Source organism: Falco cherrug, chromosome 3 (assembly GCF_023634085.1).
Source record: "Falco cherrug isolate bFalChe1 chromosome 3, bFalChe1.pri, whole genome shotgun sequence".
Taxonomy (NCBI): Eukaryota; Metazoa; Chordata; class Aves; order Falconiformes; family Falconidae; genus Falco; species Falco cherrug.
In genome coordinates this window covers 35,703,162-35,727,949 of record NC_073699.1, presented here as the reverse complement: position 1 = coordinate 35,727,949, position 24,788 = coordinate 35,703,162, and the positions used below count along the sequence as shown (strand labels likewise).

General features: G+C 36.5%; 1 protein-coding gene across 6 annotated transcripts in view; it reads left to right on the top strand.

The window, feature by feature from the left end:
- The window catches only part of RALYL (RALY RNA binding protein like), a 401,158-nt gene that overhangs the window by 324,774 nt on the left and 51,596 nt on the right, over nucleotides 1-24,788 (top strand). For all 6 annotated transcript variants that reach the window (XM_055705681.1, XM_055705679.1, XM_055705680.1 and 3 more), the window contains one exon: nucleotides 17,421-17,453. In XM_055705681.1, coding sequence (XP_055561656.1) covers nucleotides 17,421-17,453 — 33 coding nt within the window. The remainder of the gene's footprint in view (nucleotides 1-17,420; nucleotides 17,454-24,788) is intronic.

Below are 24,788 nucleotides of genomic sequence, written 5' to 3'. Positions count from 1 at the left end.
TTCTTTCCATAATTAGACCACATTTATGTCAACCCATGAGGCTTTATAGCTTTTACTCTTTCTACTATTTCCTTCAACCTGAAAGTGGACAATGGTAGAGGATTGAGACAGCAACTGTGTGGGTGCTTAGCTGCTGGCCAGTGTCAACCCACAAGGTGGAGAAAGTTAAGAAGGATGTGGTTATTTTAGATTTGATTTTGACTAAGAGAAGCATTGGTTAAAAATTTAGTTATCACAAAATATTCACTGTGAAAAGGGAAAACTGAGAGCAATAGAAATAGGATAATGGACTTCAGAAAGGACAGACTTCAATGAGCTCAGAGAACTTGTAAGTAGGATATCTTAGAAAGAAATTTTAGGGACAAAAGGAGTGCAGAAAATCTTGCACTGACTGTGTTTAAGGTAGAATAAAGAAATAATACAACAGCATCAAGTTTCTTTAACATCCTGAAAAGTGAAAAGGAATTGCACAAAATATGGAATCAAAACCCCATGACTGGAATGAGTAGAAAAGAACACCAGAGTCATCTAACAACAGGATGTCAGAAAGGCTAAGGCACAGAACATATAAAAGGCACAAAAAGATTGTCAGAGTAACTTACTCTGGTTTTTTATACTGCTGTTACTTAGAGAGAAAGGAGAGCAGACAGTTGATGATACAGAAAAGGCTTGTATTGCTTTAGTAAAAGAGGTTAGCTGACCAGCTATTTAAGAAAATCAATTTTAACCAGAGGGTATGGAATAATAGAATTGGCTAACCAGAATTTGAATAAGTGAATTCAATGGAAATGGTATGATGAGATTCACCCTAGAGTGTTTAAAGTACTAAGTGAATCTCTGTGTGGACTATTAGGGATTGTTTTCAAAAACCTATGGAGGTCTTGTAAGGCAGAAAAGCAGTGGGTGTGGACAGTCATTATTTTAAGAAGAGGAAGACCCAGAAAATTATCAGGTCAGCCCAGCTTCGATTCCCAGAAATGTACTAGAACAAATTATTAAACAATCGATTTATCAACACCTAGAGGATAATAAGATGGTAAAAATAATTAGGAGCAAATTATGTTGAAGCAATATAATTTACTTCTCTGACAAGATAGCTGATTTAGTGGATAAACAGGAAACAGTAGATGTGCTATATGGCCATTTAAACAAGCTTTGACACTTACCACATGTGGAGTTTTCATAAGCATGTTCAGGAAACTTGGCTAGAAAAAACTGTCTTAATGTAGACATCTAATGGAAAAACTGACTGTATACAACACAGTATGACGGATAGAAACTATTGCTTGTTCAGTCTCCTTTGTTACATATTTTAAGAGTACTTTTGGATATTTGAGACACATTTAAGAATTTTTAAGGTAACTAAGCAGAAGCGCTGCACAGGGTTGCACAATTTTGTTTATTGTGAAGTGTTTGAGGCTTCAAACTTGTTCAAAGTGCTCTGCATCTCTGAAGAGAAACCTGCATTACATTTATGCTGGATACACGTAAGTAATTAATACAGAAAAACTGATGTCTATAATGTGTTATACCCATATAATTTGCTTGTGTCCAAGTCATTAAATCCACTCTTGCCTGGAATAGTATAAGAATAATTAGTCATGCCTCAGTTCCTGATCTACATTCTTTTTTTTATTCTTTATAGTTTTATAATCTGTGTGGAAATAATTGCCTTTAATCTCACCTATGTGAAATTTAGCATGAGCCTAAATGTGAGGCACATCATTTTTTTTTCAGCTGTAGGAACTAGATGACAGACAGATAAGCACGTATCATCTCTTCTTCGACTTATACATCCAGTCATTCACATATCCAGATTCTTCTTTGTTCTTCAGTTTACTATTCCACTTATACTTCTTCTTTATACATCTCTAGCATTCCTGGTACAGTTCATAGGAAAAAAAAAAATGCCAATACTGAGAATTTAAAAGGCATCATGGATCTAATGAATTCAGCAAAAAGTTTTGCCATTCACTAGACTTGAATTTACCTCCACTTCTTCTTCTTCTCTCTTAAATGTAATTTAATACCCTAATTCCTACCAGATGAAGATCCCATTAATCACAGCCCTCGACTGCTGGAGAACAGACTTGCACTGCTTGGAATAACCCCACGCAACACTGTCCCAAAGAAAAGAGGGACCCAAGAGAGCTGGCTGTTTTCCAAGGATCATGTCCTTAAAGTTCAGGCATGGTTCATCCTGATGAACATGAAATCATGCGAAGGTAGCAGGTGGCCTGCATAGATGAACAAGAAGCTCTTGAAAAAATTAAAACTTAAAAAAGTGACATACAAATGTGGAAGTACCAACAGGTCACCTGGGAACTATATAGAGACCCTGTCTAGGCATGCAGGGACACGGTTAGAGTGCTGTGGAAGCAGGTCAATGTCATTGTGAAGCCACCCAATCCAGAATAAAAGAATTTCTATTTTGAATTAGGCCTTAAAAATACTTGGAGGACAGAAAGATTTAGGCTTTGCTTCTGAAAGCTGCTAAACACATTATTAACTTCAAGCATACTCATTGAACAACTACAGATATGCTTAGGGTAGTGCTCAGGAATCTAACATAACTGTTAGCTCCAGCAGCATTCCTGCTGATTTGCATTGCTGTTCAGTATGTGAAGGGGGGACCTAAATCCCAGAAGGTTCAAATTTGTTGTGAATTTCCTTTTTTAGCACAGCATTTCTGCAGAAAAACAACTGTCTGACAGATCTGTATCTTAAAATTATTTTACATCTTCTTATTTGGGTCTAGCCTCAAGCAGAAATTAATTTTACTTGTTAATCTTCATATCTTTGAAAGACAAGGTGAAGATTAAAGGTGCTGACACAAATGTGTTAAAGCACTCTTTGGGAGCATTGTTGTGGTAAATTAAAGGATCATGCGTTGTCTTTTTAATTTAGTGGTGTTTTGATTAGTATTTCACTACAGCAGTTCTGAGTTAGTATATGAAAGTCCATTTACCATTTTTTTCCTCTGGGTTTATGCTCCAACATACCAATGTAGAATCAACCACAAATACTCTGATGGACCAGCATTCTGTTTCTCTACATCATAAAAGAATATTTTAACTATTTATTGTTCATTTCAGTCCACCACCATGTTATATGAGGTGTTACATACATGTCTGAAAGATTTTTCTCCATTTCAGAGGTCTTTGCTGGGGTTACTAAAAGAGGACAAGGCTCTTCTAGTTTTTAACTCTGGAGGTTGCTAATGGCTCCATCCTCAGTTGCTCCAGGAGTGGGTCCGAACCCCAGGCCAGGCAGAGCAGAGCCACCACGCACACACTGCTTGTGGCTTGCCTTGCCACAGGATGGACTCACCATGTTCTGCCCGCACAGCTTTTGGCACAGGGGTCACTCAGTCATCTCTGGCACTCCTTTAGCAGCTGCAAAGATGGAGGGATTTGAGAAGGGGGCAGGGGGGACGACATCTATTGACTGTGCTACAGGCTAGCAGAATGGTGGGATTTTTAGTGGCATGAAAATGAGTGTGGCTGCTGCAGGCCCGACTGCGTGAGGTGGTGGAGGGTGGGGGGACTAGCTGGGGACCATGGGGGCCATGGGGAGCCAAAGCTAATGCAGTGATACTGGTACAACTGGGAGCAAACTGTCCCAGACCACATCCGAGTCTGCTTTCTGAGGAAACTAGTTTACCAAAGATAAGCCACCCAGGAGTGAACCAATGTTTCTATAACATGTGAAAGCTGGGAGATAGGATTTAGAAGAAAACTGGTAAAGCAAGTTACTCAGCACTGCCAGGGTATCTAGTTGCTGTCTTTGCTCTACACGATTTAATAATGCCAATGACCTATAAACATTTCCAAAACCAACTTAGTTAAGACTAACCCATGTTTTAGTTAAGACTAACCCTCCCCATGTGGGTTATTTTCACCCTTGCCAAACTCCAGGCCTCCTTAAAGGCCACAATAAGCAAAACCGGCCCTGCTCCGGTGCCACATGTCGAGGGCCCAGTGAGGAGTCACTCAGGCCCCGCTCCCCTCAGTATTCCCATCGCTGGCTGGGCATGAAGCCAGGGTTCCCTCCAGCTGAGGCACGTCCTGGAGCAACAATTAGCAGGATGGATTTAGTGGGTGGATTGACAAGACCAGCAAGTTTGGAGTGAAACCATCTCTCATCGTGTTGCCCTGACTGGCAGGATCCCACCCAGGGGTGGCTGAGCTCCTGCAGCACTGTCCTTCAGAGCAGCCCTGGCAAAGGTGTCCCCTGAGGGCAAGCACTCGCCAGGCTGGTCACTGGAGGCTCAGCTTTATGGTTCAGCGCTCCCCGAGCGGTGTTAGACACCACAGCCATTTCCCATTTCCAGCCACTTCTCTGTGTAATGCAATTGAAATGTATACTTAGCATGCTTGATTTCACATGCTACTAATTAGTCATATTAAGCAGCCTTTACAACTTTATGAGTCCCATAGCCTCTAGAGGAAATTATTCTATTTAAATGTCTAATATTAATATACTGGAAAGAGATGATCTTTTATTTACAGGGTATTATTATGTTTTTATATCAAAGTTTTCTTTTTCTTTGACAAAAATACTTTATCGGTTTCCTCAGTACATTTTACTTTTATAATCTCCATCACAAAACTGATTGGATTATGTTACACATCTTGCATTTCCTTTGGTTTTGCAGTTTTATTTTACAGCAGAGGCTTAAAGAATTGCTTAGTCTTTCTCTGCTTGCTCTCTGCTTCTCAGAATTATTTTAAGATACCGTTTGTAGAGTTTGGTGTGGTTTGGTTTGCCTGTCAGTCCAGAGAGCCATCCATTATTTTGAGTTGTTTTACTGAGCACTCCTGGGTGCCCTTCTTTTCAGGACAAAGTGTGAAAGGCACAGTAATGGGCAACGTGATCGCTTCTTCCAGGGTAGGAGGCTTCTTGAGATCATTCTTCCCTTTTGAAAGTGTAACATAAACTCAACAAATTCCGTGCCAAACAAGCTTTACTATTCTATTTGAATACTGCAGTATTTTGCATGATCGCTGCTGTAGTGTGCCGTTGGCAGTGTATTAGCAATGTGCTTTAACCTACTGGCATATAACAAAAATAACTGCAGGTGTAAGGATCTTCCTTGATTGAATATTGTCCTAGATTTCCAATAACTTTCTTTTTTATTCCTTCTTTTTCTTAACGCATTTGAGTGTGCATTTTTATCAGTGGTCTACAAGAACCTGAAGACACAGTCCAGACAACAGAAAATAAACCTGATCGATTATTTTGCATTAAATTGTGATTATGCCTCTGATACTTTATTCTACATACTGAATGAAAAAAAAAAATGCTTATAGAACTTAAACTTTGGTGAATTCATCATATTAAGATTACATAGTGTGATATTTCTTTTGAATCAAAGTACTTCATTTTTTACAGAAATGCATCTTCTTGATGCCTTTGATTACCTTCCTTCATGATATAAGCCATTTTATTTCAGTTTAATGGAATGAATCTAAAATGAGTGTTGTTCTACAGTTCTTCTTTTGTCAAAAGATCTAGCTTTCATAAAGCAACATTTCTAAGCGTATTTAAATGGAGATAATTTTAAGTCCAGTAAAATATTATTTAAATTAATTTCATCAAAGAATATTCTTATTGATCACATTTGAAGCAGTCATTACTGTACAGAAAAAATGATTATTTTGTCTGAAATTCTCACTGAAAATCCACAACAGTGTAAATTTTGCTTCTGTCAAGAACTTAAGTTCCATCCACAATTACATTAAAAATGTTAAAAGGCACAAATACAAAGCTACACAGATCCAGTGATTCAATTTGGTCTGAATTTTTATTTTCTTTCAAGGAAAAAGCCCTGTATCAAATAACTAGTATAAGAATAAGAAAAAAATCTGCTGGTGGAAGGCAACACATGCAGCTCTGCATTTCCACATTATGTCAGTGTAACTGCAATCAGTTTGGTCCCAGAGATGTTTAAAGAACAAACCTGTGTGCTCGGAGGGTTTGGGAGAGCCAGCCAAGGACATAAGTTTGCCCTTTCCTATGATCCAGAGGACAAACATGCAGCACCTGATAAGTTTAGAGAGGGGAAAATGCAGTAAGGTCTCAGGTCTTTATTAACACTCGGGAAAACCTTTGCTTCTGGAGACAAATCACAGATAAAGCTTAAAAGTCAAAAATATTTCGAATAGACTTGTCAACTTGATTTGTTCATTCAGTCATATTATTCCTAATCAGTGTGGTAACTCCAAAGGTACTAGGACAACAAAACTGGGGGGGGGGGGGGGGAGATTTTTATTTTTTTTAAAGTCTTCCCTTTTGCTATTTTAAAAAGACTAACTCCCTTTTAGAATCTTTCTCTAGTGACCAGGGCTCATATTCCTTCTCAGATTATAAGTATATCCTAAATCTTACATTTTTCACATGTTTATTTGTATTCACCTTTACCAGAGTTTTCCAGTTATGCTTTTGACTTAGATGCGTTTTGAAGTATGTCCTACACAGACTTAAAGACTTGCACTTGCCTTTGTTCCCATATGCCCTCAAGTTATTCTTCAGACTTACACAGTCTTTTCTCAGTTTATTTTTTTCCATTGTTACAAGGAAGCCAGTGAAACCAACTTAAATACAACTGAAGAGGAGCTGCATCCCTTTTCTTAGCTCAGTACTTTTCCTCTTGCAGAAATTGATATATGGTATCATGTGACTACTGTTGTTTTCCTCCACAAAAGCCCAGACACCATAATCACACTCATCCTCAGAGATTGGCAAATTTTGAGAAGAATACCCTGTTCTCTTATTGTTGTGGGTTTTTTTCCTGGTGTTTATTCTTCTTTCTTACCTTTTTCACTCCCTATGAAAACTGAAGCAATATACTATAGCTAAACTAACTTAACTGTAAAATCATCTTATTTTTGTCACAGTTTTTAATCACTGTTTATATCACAGTGGAATAGAAAACATACTCGTAACCTTCCAATAGCATTGAAATTATTACGACTCTTTTCTTATACAAGAATTTGTGTGGCTAACATGAATGAAAAACCTCTGGCTTATAATTAATAAAGTAAATTCCTAAAAGATCCAGAGCATTGATGGTTTTGTCTGCAGGAAAACAAGAATAGTACTTTTAGTTATTCATTCAGTTTAAATCTTGACAGTCTGAGCCTTGTTCCTATCACTTACTACATGTGAGATTTGTACCCTTTATTACTTCATGGCTTCTTGCATTTGATTTAAGTAAAAATCAGAATTTGGATTCTGTGTGTTCTAGCAGAAAGACAATGTTTTCTGTAGATACTCAGCTGTGTTTCAGTTAGCTTAAAAAGAAAAAGGACAATACCTACAACATATTAAAAAAAATAATCGGAAACAGATACCATGGCCATTTTTCCACATTTGAGTTTTAGTGAAGCAGACATCATAGAAACAGTATCCAGTTTTGTAACTATTGCTGTTTGGTAACTGTCTTATTAACTATTTTATAGAGGCCTTAAAAGTAAGGACATAGGGTTTGTGAAACGCAATAGAGAAGGGTCTGCCCTAACATCTCAAATGAACAGTGGGATTCTTAATTTTCAGGAATTTAGTTAAGCCTTAATTGCAGCAGTAATCAGAGATGCAGGGGAAGGCTGTGCTTCAGAGTGCCACTCTGAAGTGAGCTCATAATTAGGCATGTAATACCTCTAATAGTACAGAAGACTGTAATTCAGTCTGGGAGCTGCTGATGTGCTGCAAGGGCACAGTTTAGGTGGCCTACAAACAGCAACAGAAATATGACACTGGATTATAAATGTAGTATTCTGTGACTAAATAAGGAAGGCTGGATAAATGAGATGCTGTAACTTGTTACATATTTTAAAGTCTTATGAATAATATCAGAAGAGATTTAGAGTATATTTAGTTTAAGAGAAAATGGATTGTTAAGTAAGATTACAGCATGGAAGGTTATGCTGTGTGCAACACAGAGGGAGAATAGTAACATATTAATCTGCAGTGAATTATTAACAATTAAGTTAGACTACGTGTTTATTTCTTGGTGAATTCTGCAAGCCTTGGAGTATACTGTCTGAAAATGTATTATCCAGCCTGCGAAGACCGATACTTAGATAGCCTTGTTGGTGCACAGTGTCAAGTGTAGTTTTATTTTTTAAAGACTAGGTTACAAACCGCATGCCTTTTTGGTAGATTATGTTGCTGGTGTTCCCAGAACTTCTGGCAAAAGCATTGACTATTTTACTGAAAAGTAAAAATTGTATACGTAAACATGTGTGAATTTATTATGAATCCTAAGAAATGAGAAATTTCTAGTACCTATTGGCATAAAAATGTGTGTTGTATTTTTCAGTCTTACAAGAGTAAGATTATTCTAGGAAACAGCATGGCAAACATGAATCATACATTGTCAGAGCAGTGCTCCCCCTGTAAATACTTTTAAGTGTTAGTAGTGTCATTGAGGGAAAAGGAGATTAAGCTTCTGCCCTTGGGACCCTCAAAGGCAATGCCTGCATTAACCTTCATCTATTTGTGACTACAAATAGCCATGCAGTAAAGTAGTATTGATTGTGTGCATTAGATCAGCCAACACTGTTTTGTTCAGCCCACCCTGATGAACTCATTCTAGACATTTTCAGACCAGTGCATATTGACTTGAATGTTCTTACTCTGATTTAGAGTAGAAGAGGGTCAGGTGACATCAGCTTCATGCTAAGAATGATTAAAGCTGTCAGAAAGAGGACTTTAAGCTAAGTATACCACTATATTTTTTTCAAAAATCTTTCTTTTGTCGGGAGCATATTTTTTTGCAATATTTAGCAACTATTAGCATATCACAGGAAAAAAAAATTAAAATTGACAGCAGTGGCATGGAGTTACTTTCCTTCTCTAGAGTTTGTTTCCTTTGCTTACTTGAATAATGGTACCAAATTGAACATGTTTTCAGTTTAGGAAGAGGATCAGAGTTAGGAAGGAAGGAAAATGAGTCCTTATTCCTGCAAGAATCTCACTTTGAATCTGAGCATTTATTTCTTCATGACTGGAAACATCATACAGATGTGGTGTACAGATTAAATTCTATTTAGCTCCCTTATCACTCCATTTGGCTTCAGATTTCTCTTGGGTTATGTGGGAAAAAACTGTAGTCTATAACAATGTAAGAAGGTGTTCATACGCAGAATCTGAATTAATTTCCCTCCAAGTCACAACTTAGTTTTTCTCAGACACATTTAGCAATATTTATCTCAGCTATGAGAATCCATGCCACTATTCATTTTGTCTTTGCAATTCATGGATTCACAGAGGAAAACACAGTACAGTCAGGTACAAACTATAATCAGCTACTGAATATTAGATGGATATGCTGCTATTTTTTAGTTCTAGCTCTCTGAAAATATATTATTATACAACCTTCAAATGACCTAGAGATTTTGTGTTTTCCTCTCTTTTTGCTGCTTAAAATTTAGGCTACCCATTAACTGAAACTACTTTCTTTACTGCTGTTCCCCATGACTCCCTTCCCTGTCACAACCCCAAAACATGGGTTACAACACTAGTGCATTCAGTATTCAACATGACAAAGTACCTTTTTACTAGAATATCAAAACCAACTTTTGCATAGGCTGATTTATGTTTCACACTAGCCCCTTGCCATTGTCTCTTTAAAGCACTTCCTCCCTGTATTGAAAGCTATGTTTTATTCAGTTTTTCAACTGTCAAATTTTAGACATAATTCTGCACATATTATTCAGTCACACTCTACTAACTGATGATCTGTCCTATTAACTCATGCAGAAATAAATCCTAGGGCCCCCTGAAACTAGTACTTACGTCAAGAATTTGGTGTTTACAAATTATGTAAAAATATTCAGATTTTGCTAGGAAACAAGCTAAATTTGGTCATATGCTATATACATCTAGCAAAACTACATTATATAGTAAAGCAGAAGAAATTAAAAGGGAAAAACCTTGCTTTATCTTGGGCTGATTTTGAAAACCCCCATAATATTGCATCTGGTTTTCAGTGCACAGTGCCAGCGTGCTTTGTTAGACAGCTTGACATCAGGTCATGCAGACAGTATCCAATGCTAAGTGTTCCCTTAAAAGCTTTTTCCTGCCCAGAGTGCTCTGACACTACCCTATCATGGACTTAGGTGCTAAGTAGAATGGGCTAAATAAAATGTGCTGCATTCAGTAATTTTTGCAGGGTTTCTTTAAATAATAAAATAAAATAAAATATATTTTTGTACATACCTTTTTGTTGTCCAGACATATAAAATGCTTAAAAATCATATGATATATATGCTAAGCCAGATACTCCATTGCTTTTACTTCAAACCTCTGAAAAGTGTAAAGACAACTCCACCTTGCAGCATATTAAATGCAGAGTAACTGCATTAATGTAAACCAAAGCCTAGCACTCAAAGACAGAAATACTCCAACCATGCCGTCCCATGGGGACCAACCATAACTTCAGTTTTCTGTATCACCAGAAATTAGGTTGTGTAAGATGTGCACTGCCTACAGATATATTGGAAAGTTAACTTCTTTGGGGTGCAATTTTTTCATTATGGAGCTGGGGAAAACCTGATTCTTCAGGAAGTGATCTTGAAGTTATTCTGAATGTTTAATTAACCTTATCAGAAATCATAAGATATTAGAAAAAATATGTCTTTTTTTGCAAGTCAGAATGCGTAATGTGTTGCAATATTTTCATAAGGGACTAAGTATGGATTATATCTACATCTGCATATAGACACTCTGGTAGCCAAAGGAATAACCTTCAGTAAACCTGTTTACCCCTAGAGTGCTTACTAGTGTAGTAACTTACTTATTGAATAAAATCTTCAGTAATTAATAAAATTTAGTTTTAGGGAACTTCAATCAAATTTGGACTAACTGTGATCTGAAAGCAGAAAAGATGAAGCATGTGCTGATTGAACGATATTACTTATTGACATTGCAATGATTCAGAGGAGCTAAAACCCAAAAATGTAGAACGAAGAAGAATCTAAGTGTTTCTGTGTGAGTTGCAACATCATTTTTGCCATAACGTACAACTTGTGTTACAGCATCTACTTGTGTTCCTCACTTAATAGCTGTGCCTCAAGTGAAATGCTGGGACATGTCAGTAGTTAAAATAGGCTGAAATGGAAGTTAACCTGAAACATCCCTGGAAAAGATATTGGAAAACACTTCTGTGATTTAGGACCAGCTTGGCAGGCAGGGATTAACTCCTGAACACTAAAGACTTCTTTCAAAATGGGAATTAGATGTAACCAGCAAGGGATTACATGGCAAAAATTATCTATCAGGAGTGAAGCATCAATAGCTTACAGGCATGCTTATTTAGACTGGTACCCTTTGCACTTGGTTTCTCCTGTGTCATCTGGTGTTCATCCCAGACTTTCATATTCTGTGACTTCAGTGAGCTGTTCCAGACAAATAGCCCTTAAGGGGTTTTAGGAGCAGAAATTTTAGGCTTCTTCTCATGAAGCAGAAAGGATCTAAATGATAGAAACTCTAGCTCCTGGATTAGTATCAGGAACCCCCAGAGTTGGAAGCATCAACTCCAGCTGATATTTCCAAGGTAGTAGATCCTATTTTACAGAGGATACAAGGAGGACTTGATGATAATCTTTACTTGATGTAGCACTTCCATCTTTTTAAAGCTCCTTCTCATTTTTTAAACTCTTAATTGCTCTCCTTTCTGTTCTCTTCATCTACCCCCACCCTGTTACAAAATGATGTGCCCAAAGCTGGCACAGTACAGCAGCTGAGGGATTCATCAGCTCTGAGGAAAGATGTTTTATTGTGTCCCCACACTAAACAGTATCCTGTTACTCAATTCTCGCTCTCTTGAAACTTGGTATTTTTGCAACACCTAGCCAGTTGTCCTCCATTCCATATACATATTAAGTAGTTCTTGTTCTCAAATTTTCACTGGGCATCTCTTTTTTAAAAAAAAATTAATTACACTGATTTCAGATTATTTCTCCAATTTATCAAACAAATTTCCAATTTTAACTCTGTTCACTGGAGTGATTAAAAAACAGGGTTTTGTAATCTCTTTTGTTATTCAAATAATTTATGCAAATCATAACTGAGCAGAACATAGCACTACATGTATGTTGTATGTAATGTGCCCCTCCTTCCCATTTGCACAATTCTTTGAGAATGACATGTTGAGCTTGCAGTGCTTTAGTTTCCATCTGTGGTTTGAGGAATGTATTTTATTTTTTACTCCTTTTCTTATGTTTCAATAAATAACAGAAGCATTTACTTTATGGAACAGAACATCCCTGGGCACTGTTATATTTTCATATTAATACAGTATTTAATATTACACAATACAGTTTGTGTTGTTTTCCTGACCAGAGTCATTAACTACAATGTCAGCCACCAGTTGGAAGTGGAACTTATTAAATTAATTAAGAACAATTGTAAAATTTGGCATAAAGCTGTAAATTATTCCACCATATTCTCTGCTTCTGAAACACTTCTGACAGATTAGATCTTCTATACAGTTGGTCTAACATTTATTCATTCAAGAATACTCAGTGCTTCTTGATAAAACTTGTTTATAATGATATTTATAGAAGTTTCAGAAGACAGAATGTACTTCTTCCCTAATTCTATCTGAGAATGGTTACTGATGTCCATAAAAATTATCTTGGATTGAAATTACTTTAAGTCACAGAAACTATTATAAATGGCAAGGGAGGAAGGGAGGGAGGGAGGGAGGGAGGGAGGGAGGATTACTTAGTATACACCAGCAATGGCTGTTTCAGTCCCAGTAGATAGTGGAAGTTACATGAAATAATATTTCTTCTGTAAATTAAGACATGCTTTTATTTGGCCTGCTTGCATTATATACAAATATTGGGAGTCACCAAAAGTTATAATGCATATGCTTTAAAAAGGAAAGGAATTAGAGGACAAAATGTGGGTGATACCGCTTAAAAATTTCTGAAGGATGTTTTCTTATCACTAGTGACTGTTGACTTCAAACCATGAAGTCAACATGCAAAGAAAAATGCAGCTTTGGTTGATTACTGTGAATGGAAAATAGCTCAGTTTCTTTTGAATGGTCCCTTGAGTTGTCCTTTGTTCTCATTTTAAAATTAAATTCTTTGGCAAATAGGGTAAGCCATAAATCTGAATATTCTTTGACTTCACATATTTTTACTAAATGTTTTGTTCCTAAATCTGTACAGCGCAGAGAGATAGACATGCTTGACAAGTAAGTCAGTCAGCCACATCAATCATACAAAATATACATTAATATTATATAGGCAATTCATCAAACAACTGAAGTCCAAAATGCTTTTTAGTTGGCCTGACTTTCCTACATGGCTTGAATGAAAAACTTGGATCCTCTAGATTCCTGTTAGAGGTATTAACTCTTCCAGTCCCCCTGAAAACTTCAGTCATTATTCATGCATTTTACAATCAAACAGAAAAAATGTGATGTCAGCAACACACTCAGGTTATCTTCCTTAGGAATTCTGATTTCAATATTGTAGCTCAAAACGGTGGCATGTCTAAAACAATTTTGGTCCCTGACCATCACTTTTCCCTGATTCAGGGAGGACAGTTTTATTATATTAAAAAGTCAGAATAAGAACCCTAACAAATGCCTTAGACTCCACGTTTTCCTTACCGACTCCTTAGAGATTAAATTATGTGAACACCACGAGGAAGAATATATTGATTCATAATGTGTTACCTTGAAGAATGCATAGCTAAAATCCATTTGCTTGTATACAGTGTTGATATTGTTAGAAATGTTACCCACTTTGTTCTGTAACTAGGGAAACAGAGGCAAAGATTCTTTAACAAGAAATTACATATACTTATATCTTGTGTCAGGCCTCCAATATAAAAAGCCATCTTGCCTGTAATCTTAATAGAGCAAACATGCAAGGAAAGTCATTTACTTTGGGATCTTCCTGTCCTTAAATTATTTTGTTTACATTAAATTGTTTACAAGTCAAAGAGGAATTCAAATGCCCTTAGTTTAGTCATGTTACCTTCTAGTTTGTCTGCAAACCCTGAAAAATGTGTCCATCTACATGTTCAGACCATGTCAAAGACAGGATTTAGATAATTTGCATTAATATAAGCAAACAATCGTGAAATACACAATTACGTTAATCAGATCTTGTATGATGTCTCTCCAAGACAGGTTTTAAGGGGTAAAATACTAAATGGGAAATTTCTGGGTCCTTATTTTAAACACATAATGTGACAGTACTATAGCATATCAATGGGTAGAAATTGATTGGTTTTATAGGGACTGTTTTTAATTGAGCAGTTTACATGGTGTAAAAATCCTTTTTCCTCCTGCAAAAAACTTACCGGTTATATGTAGATGAGAAATTCAGACCTTTCAGAAAACCTTAGCTCAGAATCAAAAGCAAACACAACCTCAGTCTGCCATGTCCCAGTCATGCCACTGATTAGCCTGCCTCTCTCCTATTACAACTGATATATTGACTTGACATTTTGACAAATTGAAATTTTCTGATGGGAAAAACATTTCAGGAAAGAAAGAAAAATCCTGATCACTCCAGCTTCATTACCATTCCTACATCATTAAAACATTATTACCTTTGTTTACTGTCCAATTTCTTGCAGTTAATAGTTTTCTGCAAGAAATAAAATTTCTGGTTTAGCATTTTTCCTGAAGCCCTTCTCACAGCTTATCAGGATTACTCTCTTTGAGATATTATATTTAATTATGCAGACTTCCTCGAAACTCTAGAGAATTTGGTGTACTGCAGGCTAGAAAAGAAAGGTAATAGATCTATAATGTCTATTGATAAATGTCACCAATAAAGATGACACAGGATGTTATTTTATGTGGTGTTGCAGTTTTAAAACCTTTATATTAATTTGCCATATACTGAATTACCAATTTAAATAAAAGGCCAAGAGATAATTGTATTCCTTTATTATGAGGAACACTTGAGCTAATTTAAAGTAATGCAGCAAATTATCTAAAACCATTTAGTCAAATATACTAAAGAGGGGTCAAACTTAGGGCAGTACTATTTAAATCAAATTGAATTCCATCTTAAGAATGGATTTCAAATAGATTTTTAATTGCAGTATTTTGTCCACAGGGTATTCTATGTCACACTTTTCATTTGCAAGTAAAAGCCACCAGAATGTCCTCCATCAGGATAGTGCCAGGTCTCTCTTTATTACAAAAATTTCTGTATTATGAAGTATGTAAATATGTTCTGAGACCTTCATTCTTTGCATCTTTTGCGTATAGTTAATCCCTAGAGCCAAACACTGAGTACTTCCCAGGTCTGGTTCATTTCATTAAGCAGAAAATCAGGAAACAAAACCATTACACTAGCTGGGCTTTTCCTCATACACCAGAGAGAAGCTGCAAAGATGGTGCAGATGTTTTACTGTAATCCACAGCAGAAAAGGCTGGTCTTTGAAGCTGGCATAGTGGATGCACAGAGCCTGCAGGATAAATATGCAACCACGCACATGAAGGACCCTGTCACATTATGGCTCTCTGCCTAGGCACAGAGGATGCCAAGCTAAGCATTTTCGAGGTGCTATGAGGGTTTGGGTGTGCGGCATTGCAGGCTGGGAAGGAAAGCACTCATGACAGCACTGGCACTGCCCTGGAGAAGCATTCCCCTGGACACAGGAATACCCACCTTTGGGCTTCCATTGTGCTTCCAAGTATACACAAGGCCACCAGTGATCGCCTCATATTATTTTACTTTAATGTGGATCACAACCCCAAAAAGAAATGGAAAGGTAAGGTAAAGCCATGAGGACACAAGAAAAGTTACTGTATTTTGGGTACATTTTGGCTTTTCCTCAAGCCTTATTCAAGTTGTCATTACCACTGCTGGAAATCCAACCCCAGAGAATTAGGTTTAAACCACATTGGAAGATGACATTGTAAATGAAGACAGGCTCCTAAGTTATTTCCACTGGTGATTCTGGGAAAAAAGTAAATGCTTTGTGAAAAGGTAATATGCAGTATTTTCAATTAAAGACAAAATCACATAATCCTTTCAAAAGAACAGTGACAAGTGCACCTTTTGTAAATACCCTTCTGGACAGACGGCACTACCAGTTTGTGAGTTTTCTGGACATAACCTTTGCTAAATGAATAATAACTGCCAAAGTACTTTTTTTTTTCTACAAAGAAGACATGCAGTAAAGGTTCATTCTTAAAACATTGACAAATTATTTACAGTACTTTTGTTTACAATTAGTCCTGTTTACAGTTCTAGTTCAGATATTTTGTTGTGGAACTCAATTGTTTTCTGATGGGAGGGGTCATCACAAATGAAACGTTCAGTTCCAGTTATGACATACTTTGCTTTGTTAGAAACACTTTTATTAAAGGCTACAAAAAGACATTAAGTACACAGGGGGGTGGTGGGGGTGGTGTGCTTTATTTGCTGTTCTGTCTGGCTTCCTCTCAGTGAAAATTAACACAAAAAAGAACTTTTGCATCATTTGCTTGTCATATAACCTCTTCAAATATTTGAGTGGCAAATTTGTTTTGAATGTGTTTATAAAGGACCCTAAAGTCATGTGCTAATAGTCCTAAGAAGCAGCTGATAGTAGTAAACTCATTGCAGCTGGGACACACAACATAATTAAGGACAGCTAGTTGCAGGTACTGTAACAGAAATACAGTACAATATCCTAGATGAGGAATTTTAAATCTATGCTGGATGGGTGGAAACTACTACTAGAAGCTTCTACCAGTGTGCCAGTGGTGCAGCTCTCACAGATGCAGCAGCAACAGCAGAGAGGTGGAGAGCAACACTTTGAACTGGGTTTAGAAGTGGTCATGATTCTGGTCTACGAAACCAATGACATCCAGCTCTAGACAAGGCTGATTTTGGCAAATGTGCCAGAAATTGTCATGATGAAGTGACCATGTCATATGAATAGAGGATGCTGGAAAGCAAACAAATGGGTGTGGAAGCTATCAAATAAGCAAATTTCTTACACCCATACTAAGTTTTATCTTTACAGTTTAAAAAAAAACATTTGATATCTTCCCTAAATCATAACCATCAAGAAAAAAGCATCGTACATGACAAATGAAAAAAAAAAAAAAAAGACAAAGTATTACTTGTTCGTTCTAGCCTCCCAGTGTAAACACCTACACAAGTCATCTGAATCTGTGAAATTTAAAGGGCTTAGGTGTGCTGCTTTGTAAATATTTGATATCTAAACCAAAGCTCAGTTAGGTAAATGGGATTATTTTATTATTTTTTTTTAGTTAAGGTCCTAGCATCGTGCATCATGCCCTTCTATTGTTGCTAAATTGTGTATTGGTTACTAAGTAAATTTGATACTGAGTGTGGCTGGTTTAGATTCATCATATAAATGTTCTGAAATACAATAAATAAATAAATAAATATTTAAAATTTCTCTTATTTACTTGACAGACTTGAATCAAAGGAGCCTTTCCTCTCTGTTGGGTAAGTAGGAATATGTATATTTCAATGAATATTTATATATTCAATGACCAGACAATATAATTTATGAGCCTATGTTGAGCATTAACATCATGTTTCAACATTATGGTTGTGTACTATACCTGAGCTTAGAAAAAGTAGTTATAAGTCAATAAACTCAGCAGCTGTAGATATTTCCCTTCTTAAAAAATACTAAGTTTTGCCTCTATTGACTGACCAAAATTTATACTAAAAGACATGTAGGAGTTAAATGTTGTGTTGAAAGGTTTATTATTTTGTTTTCACTGATCTTTCAGTCAGAAAGCATTTCAAATATTGGCTATATCACTTGCCTAAGCCCCCAAACAAATAATTGATAGTTTCTTTTTTAAAAAAACACTTTTGTGATACTTCAATAACAGAAATAAAATCAAACTCGTAGAATAAAAAAATACCACATTTTTACCTTAATTATAGATCACTACACTGATTTGCATATTACAGCTGTTGTCTTCATAGCCTCATAGCCACTTAAACAATTATATGGTCTAGATATTAAAATTATTCACTCATCTTTCTAAAAACTTATTTTTAAATGTGACATATTCTAAAATAAAAGTACCATTCTCTTATATAATGTACACCATTATATTTATTAAAGGTAAGTATCTGTATTTTACTTCTAAGTCTGAAGTTCACTTTTCATGCAGTTTTTCTTTCAGCTTCTTTCTTTAAAACTTTCCTAAGTTTCCTTTCTCACTCCTTGTTTCCTTTCAGAACTGCATATTCTTTATGTCTTTTCATCCACATTTTTCTTTTTTCACAACACTGTGCATGCTTCATGCTACCAAAATCATAAACTGCAGACAAAAGATCCCGTGTAAAATAGTTATTTAAGGATTAATTATACCCTGTAATTAGTAGCTTCCAAATTGTTGTATTAACTGCAGATAAAAAAACTACTTCAAGTTCTGAAATGCAAATCCAAGTTAGCAAACAAAGGAAGTGTGACAGTTATAAACAGAGAAACTCAACACATCAGCATAAGCAGGATTGAGATATATTTCGATTTCTATAGCGTAAAGTAACTTTGGTTTGTTTGAGTATATTTTGAATTAGTTGCTTGTCACTGCTGCTTTCTACCACCCCAAAATTATTGAACAATAAGTTAAATGCTGGTCAGATTGTGTGTGTTGGTGCACTTTTGGTTTGTATGCTCTGAAAAGTGCAAATACATTATTAAATTCAGTCACTTATGTTATTACCTTTCATTGCCCCTCTTTATAAGCTGTTCTATTGTTGTTTTTTTAAACGATGTGATTATATGAAAATTTCAGCTTTAAGATTAAAAAAGTTGCATGCCATTGTGGCTGAGGAGCAAATGTGAAAGTGTAAAAATCCAGGAAGCAAATAAAGACACAGTAGCAATTATATTAATACCAAAGGATGAAAAATAATAAATCCTACTATTGTGGTTCTTGTCATGATCTTAAGAACTGTGCTGGCAATTTTAGGAAATTTGGATATGTCTACCTAGGAGGAAGTGTTATGTTTATGTTTTGGGTCTGGGTTTCAGCTGATTGGTGGCCATTGTAAATCCGCGTTGCCTCCACACAGCCATTGTATATGACTTTGTCATTAAACTGGATTCTTTCTGGGAAGTCTAATTTGAGCAAATAGGCTTAGCCTCTTCCCAGATCTTCCCAGAAGTTTGCCTGTAATGTGCTTGAATTATTTTTTGCAAGTCTTAATGATAAGGATAGAAAAATTAGTCCCTGCCTCTGTGCTACTTTTGCCTTTTACGGCTGTATTTCTTCCACCCCAAAGGAGGGCTTCAGACAGAGTTTAGAGCATTGTGCTCTCAGGACGAGCTCAAGCCAACATCCACCTCTTTGCTACCAAGTCAAAGAGGTGCTCCTCCTAGTCTCACAATAAATGGGAGTTTCATTTTATTCAGAGGATGAGCTCCTGTACCAAGATCTGTATCTAAGGTTTTAGCCCAGACTGGCAGCTGCAACTACCAGGCTTTTAAAATACGGTAAATGTTTGCAGAAGAAATGCTGACATAGCCTCAATTAGACTAACACATGGGTGCCCTTAATGCCTCTTGCAGCCAGAGTTGCTCAAAACATCAATCTAAATTACTTTAGGTTGCCTACATATTACTTGGTCCTGCACACCAGCATTTCATTCATCTACCTTCTGCAACAGAGTTGTTTCCATGTTTTCATTGTACTGCCTGTAGGGGCTAATTATGCTTTTTCATTTTGTTGTGCCTAATCTAACGACTTCTTGGTGCTTTTCCACTGATAATTATTTTGGTGGGGGAAGGGAATACGAAGTGTGGCAACCTAAGAGCTCAAGACTGTCACAGTTTGAACTCTGCATGTATGTGCAGGGCTGCAGCCTTCCCGTGAGAGATCCCACAAAGGAAAAGTGGTTTTTAAAACGTTGCAGTTTCCCTGAGGAGATGAAGACATGGACTTCTGAATCCAACCAGAAGACCTTTTATTAGTCCAAAACCCACGCTTATATATCCTCGTTCACTGTTCACGCGCAACATACTAATATATCATTGGTTAATCAATACTGTTCACACACTTCTTGGCTACATATAATCGGTTAATTACTAAGCTACAAATGCACTGAACTTCTTGTATTTTTTTTCCTCTCTTCTTTCTTATCTCTCTGAGTTTTATGTTCTCAGCCAGATGCCGAGATGTGGCATGGTGCAACCGCTCTGGCCTCACTTCATATCCCGTTTTTCTTCCAGCGTTCAGCCAACCTTATCTTACTTTCTTTCTTCTTTAGCCTTCAAGGTCCTTCACAGGCATCATGGCCTCTAGCACTTGCCATAAAGCTCTCTACATTTCCCCCCTGTCAGAAAGCAGACAACTGTAGGGAGAAGCAGACTCCATCTCTTGCTGTGGTAGTTTATGCAGGGAGAGAAAAGCTCATGTACTCCCTTAGCAAGTGAAATTCCATTTATCCTTTCTATGCAAAATGCATAACAGAGAAGAAAAATCCATGCTTCTTTGCTCCCTGTGCAAGACAGGGCCATAGGTTGGCACTGAAGTAACTAACTTCTTTAATGCAAGTATCTAACAGTAGCAATCAGGAGCAAAAATTCAAGTATGTGTTCTATTCAGATAAAAGTATCTGAATTCAATGTTATGATTTGGGGCTAGAATACAGTTTAATATGAGGTACAGGTTGTCTTCCTTCGTCTCTTAGAAGTGAAAAAATCCCTAGGGAAAGCTGAAACATCTCAGTGCTGAACACTGGCTGTTAGCCTGTAGCAGCACAAAATGCTTCTTCCCACAGGTGTTAATTCCACACTTTTGGAACAAAAGTTCCACAGACTTTTGGAGTTTTGTGTCCGTATTCAACCTGAGCAAGACAGAGCTGTCTGGACCATTTTTTCCTTTTCATGTTACACAGTATTCATGTTCATATAGGGTTAGAATAAAAAAGAAGTCATGCAAATAGCCAGGGTGCTTGGAAGACTTTACCATCAGAGGCAACAGTTCTGGTAAAACTCCACCAAAGTGAAGGCTGCTCACAATGCATCAGATTAACTTCATGCAGAAGTCTTTGAACAATTCAGACCTAGACAGTCCAGGCAGGTCAAGAGGTATAATAAACTGGATTCTGCAAAAATGACAACCTGAAAGACAGCTAATATTAACTTCATCCCACTTTATGGCAAAGGATGTGTAACATTAAAAAAAAATATGTTTAAACTGCCAACAGTTTTTAATTATCCACATTTGTTCTCCGTATTTGGCTTTTTGTTCTTAAAAAAAGATGATGCACAATTACCCCCTCAAAACTGTTATAATTCTCTTTAGATGATTAAATTGATAATCCAGTTAATAACCATTCATGGTAGCTGATTCATGATAAAAATCTGCAAGTAAAAGTTTAACCTTGATAAATTCCAGATCATATTGCATGTAGATTTGTAATCAGTCATCAGTCTGAGCCATAAAATTCAAAACTCATTTTGTAAGACACAACCATTGCAGCATCTTTTAAGACCTGTAATAGTATTATATGTCCAAGAGAAACCATCATTATTTTGTAACTGTCTTACACAGTAGAAATTCTTTGAATTAATTCTTTTTTGTATCTAACTGTAACTGTATGTAGCTTTCATGATAACATGCAGTCTTTAACACATGAAGTGGAAGAAAATCCATCACAGCAACTAATAAGTTTGTCAAACTTTTAAAAAAACTTGTCTTCTTTGTTAGGTGTTATTATATATATCCCATATTGTTGAATTCAGAATAGACAGGGAGAGAAAGAAACAGAACTGATTTTCTTTGAGACCAGTGAGAACTTAGATTCATCTACTGCCAGCTGCAGAGAATGGGATTACTTCTGGATAAGCAGGCAATAGCTCTTCGGTGAAATGGTCTTTGAAAATACATATGTTTTATACATCTGGTTGTCAGCTGAGATTCAATCTACTTCTCTTTATTTTGTGCAGATGTTAAAAAAAAAAACAAAACACAATACAAACTGCTGACTTTTTCACTCTTTTTTTTTTTTTTTTTTCCCTTTTTTTTTCAGGATCGGTTCTTTGCTATAAACAGTATAAATTTAGGTGGAAGGCCCAGAGAGAGACATAAGTAAAACTAATGCATTGTATGCATTTATTACATGATGAATAGTTGCCTGTCATGGGAGAAAGAAGAGTGATGCAAGTAAAAATGGCATTAATTGCTGCACTTTTTTATGTTTTCAGTAAAAAGACTAGAGATCTGTATGAACCACTTTCCTTACCGAGATCCTCTTTCTCAAAAGTATATGACAGTAGAAAGTACAGAAAAGTATTTTCCAAATCACAGCTTAATCACAGTGCCTTTTGAATCACAAATACTTCTTAAAAAGAGATGGAGGAATTTTGGTGGGCTCAGCTTTAGGAAGTGCTTCCAAAATACAAAAAGTAAAATTCTTTCATTTTCTTCTGGCAGAACTGTTCTAAGAACCATCTAACAACTGGGATTTGTCATCCACATTTCTTCCTCGTGCTCAGTAGTGTTTTCTTTCCTGTAAGGCCATTTTGCAGAAGATCTATAGGAAATCCTGCACTCACAATACTAGTTTGAGGGATCCAATTCTGAAGAAGTGAGATAGTTAAAAAAACCTAATCCTTGCAGGCTCTGTTAGAATAATGTTCAGTCCACTTCAAAAATATGCATGTTCTTTCAATTCACTCTCAGTTTTTGTGTGGTAGTGGGTGGGGGTTTACAGACATATAAGCTACAAAACAGCATGTAGCCACATGTCATCTTCTGTACAACAATTGCCGTAACACTTGTCCCCCATCCTGATTATCAGATAACACCAGTGAAAGGAGCAGACATTATTCCTGCCATTTCCATCCAGCTTCTGAAGAGAGATAACTAAGAAAATAATTTTCCTTCAGCAGAGGAAAAATATAAAAAGAAGTGGAGATACTGGATGCATTTTGCACTGTTAATATGAAACCAATAAACCTGCCAGCCTGAACATAATCTTGTAACTCTCATTCACATTCAGGCCAGGTATTCAGAAGCTCTGTTTTCATGAAAGACATGGGAGGACTGAACACACTTGACAATTTTAACTCATTGTTTAGAGACAGTCAGTAATTCCTTATGCTTAAAACCACTCAGGCTCTGTGACTTAGATAGGCAGCAGCAGGCCTTCTGCATTTGCAGAGAATACCCTCTAAAACAACCAACTCTTTAATTATATGTGAGGTTTAGCCTGGAGGCCAGAAACAGAAGTCAGGGAACTGAAAGGGCTCTGTGGGGCTGACTGGGCAGTCCCCAGAGAGACAGGAGGGATTTGGGGGACGATAGCACATGTGGAAAGCTGGTGATCTTCATGTGGAACATGCTGAGAATCTATATGGTTTAATTTCAAGCAGTATTATCGATACACTTCTCTTCCAACAATTTACCAAAATCCACAAGGATTAAGCTTTTCTATAACTGCCTACTTTTCATTATTATAAAACTCAGAAACAGTGGATGAATATCCCTGCTTTATAAATTTATAAAAAGTTTTTTTGCTCAAAGATATCTCTAAAGAAGAGATTATAAAACCACGGTAATAATGTTGGTCTATTGCTGTTACCGCATTTGTCAGTGCTTTTGTGTCATTCAGTGTTTAAAATCCCAGATTAACTATTTTTCTACTCATTTGCAATCTAAATAATTATTTTATGGTTCCTCTATTTAACCGATATATTTCACTCTACGCCACTTCCACTTTCACACACACAGAAATATATGTGTATATATATCTGTATCTGTACACATATATATATTGCATAGAAAACAGGTTAATACATCAGGCCAAAAAAAATATATTTTCCTAATTCTGTTAACATTTATTAGCCACAAACTCAGCAAATATGCACCTTAATAAATTCTTTTTCCCCTCTCTGACCTTAATAACAGTAGCAACGTGCTTAATAATTAAGAAAGGCAACAGAGCATGAGATAACTGGTTTTTTCTCTTCTGGTTATTCTATTTGCCTTTCCCTTTATTTACTCTCTGTTATTTCTGTCATCCAAGACTACCCTTTCATTAGTAATTGCAGGAAAACTGTACATATGTAAGTCATTTATGTTCTAGGTTAATGATGAACAATTCCTCAGTACTGAAGATCTGTAGTCTCACCTATGTATGAAACAGGGTGTTCTCTAGAGGAAGGAAAATGTGTGCAAGAGAATGTTCCATAAAGAAAGTCAGGAGAACAAAACATGTTAGACGTGGGAGGGAATTTAAGGAAATAAACAGGGATGCAGGAACATAAGAACAGACAGAAAAATCCAGGGAAAAGGACTATGCAAAGAGGCAAAAAGGGAGGTATTTTCTTGCAATGGAAAATGGAGGGAGGGTGGAAAATATTTGCTGGGTATGGAACCTCACTGTGGAACAACAGTAGTTACTTTAAACTCACTGCGTTTTCCCCAGAGAGCAGTCACTGATACAGGAGTTACAGAAAACAATGTTTAGAGAGGTCTGTGTTGTTACAGTGTTCTTATTTCCTATTTCTGATGTACCGAGATAGCATCTTGGCTCACCAGTCTCTATGGGCTTCTGTAAATATGCACAGCTTACTGTGGCAGACTAACAGGTATGTGAAACTGTTTCATAAATGAGACCTAGCTCCCTACTCACATCTGAACACATCTGAAAATCAAGACAGTCTTTCACCCTTTAGACAAAAAAGACTTTACTTATTTTCACAAGTTTCCAGATCATTACAAAGAAGCTTTAATTTACATCTCTGCCTTGATAAATATATTGAAAGATATAATAATTATGAGGTTTGGTATTTTGATTTTCAAATTT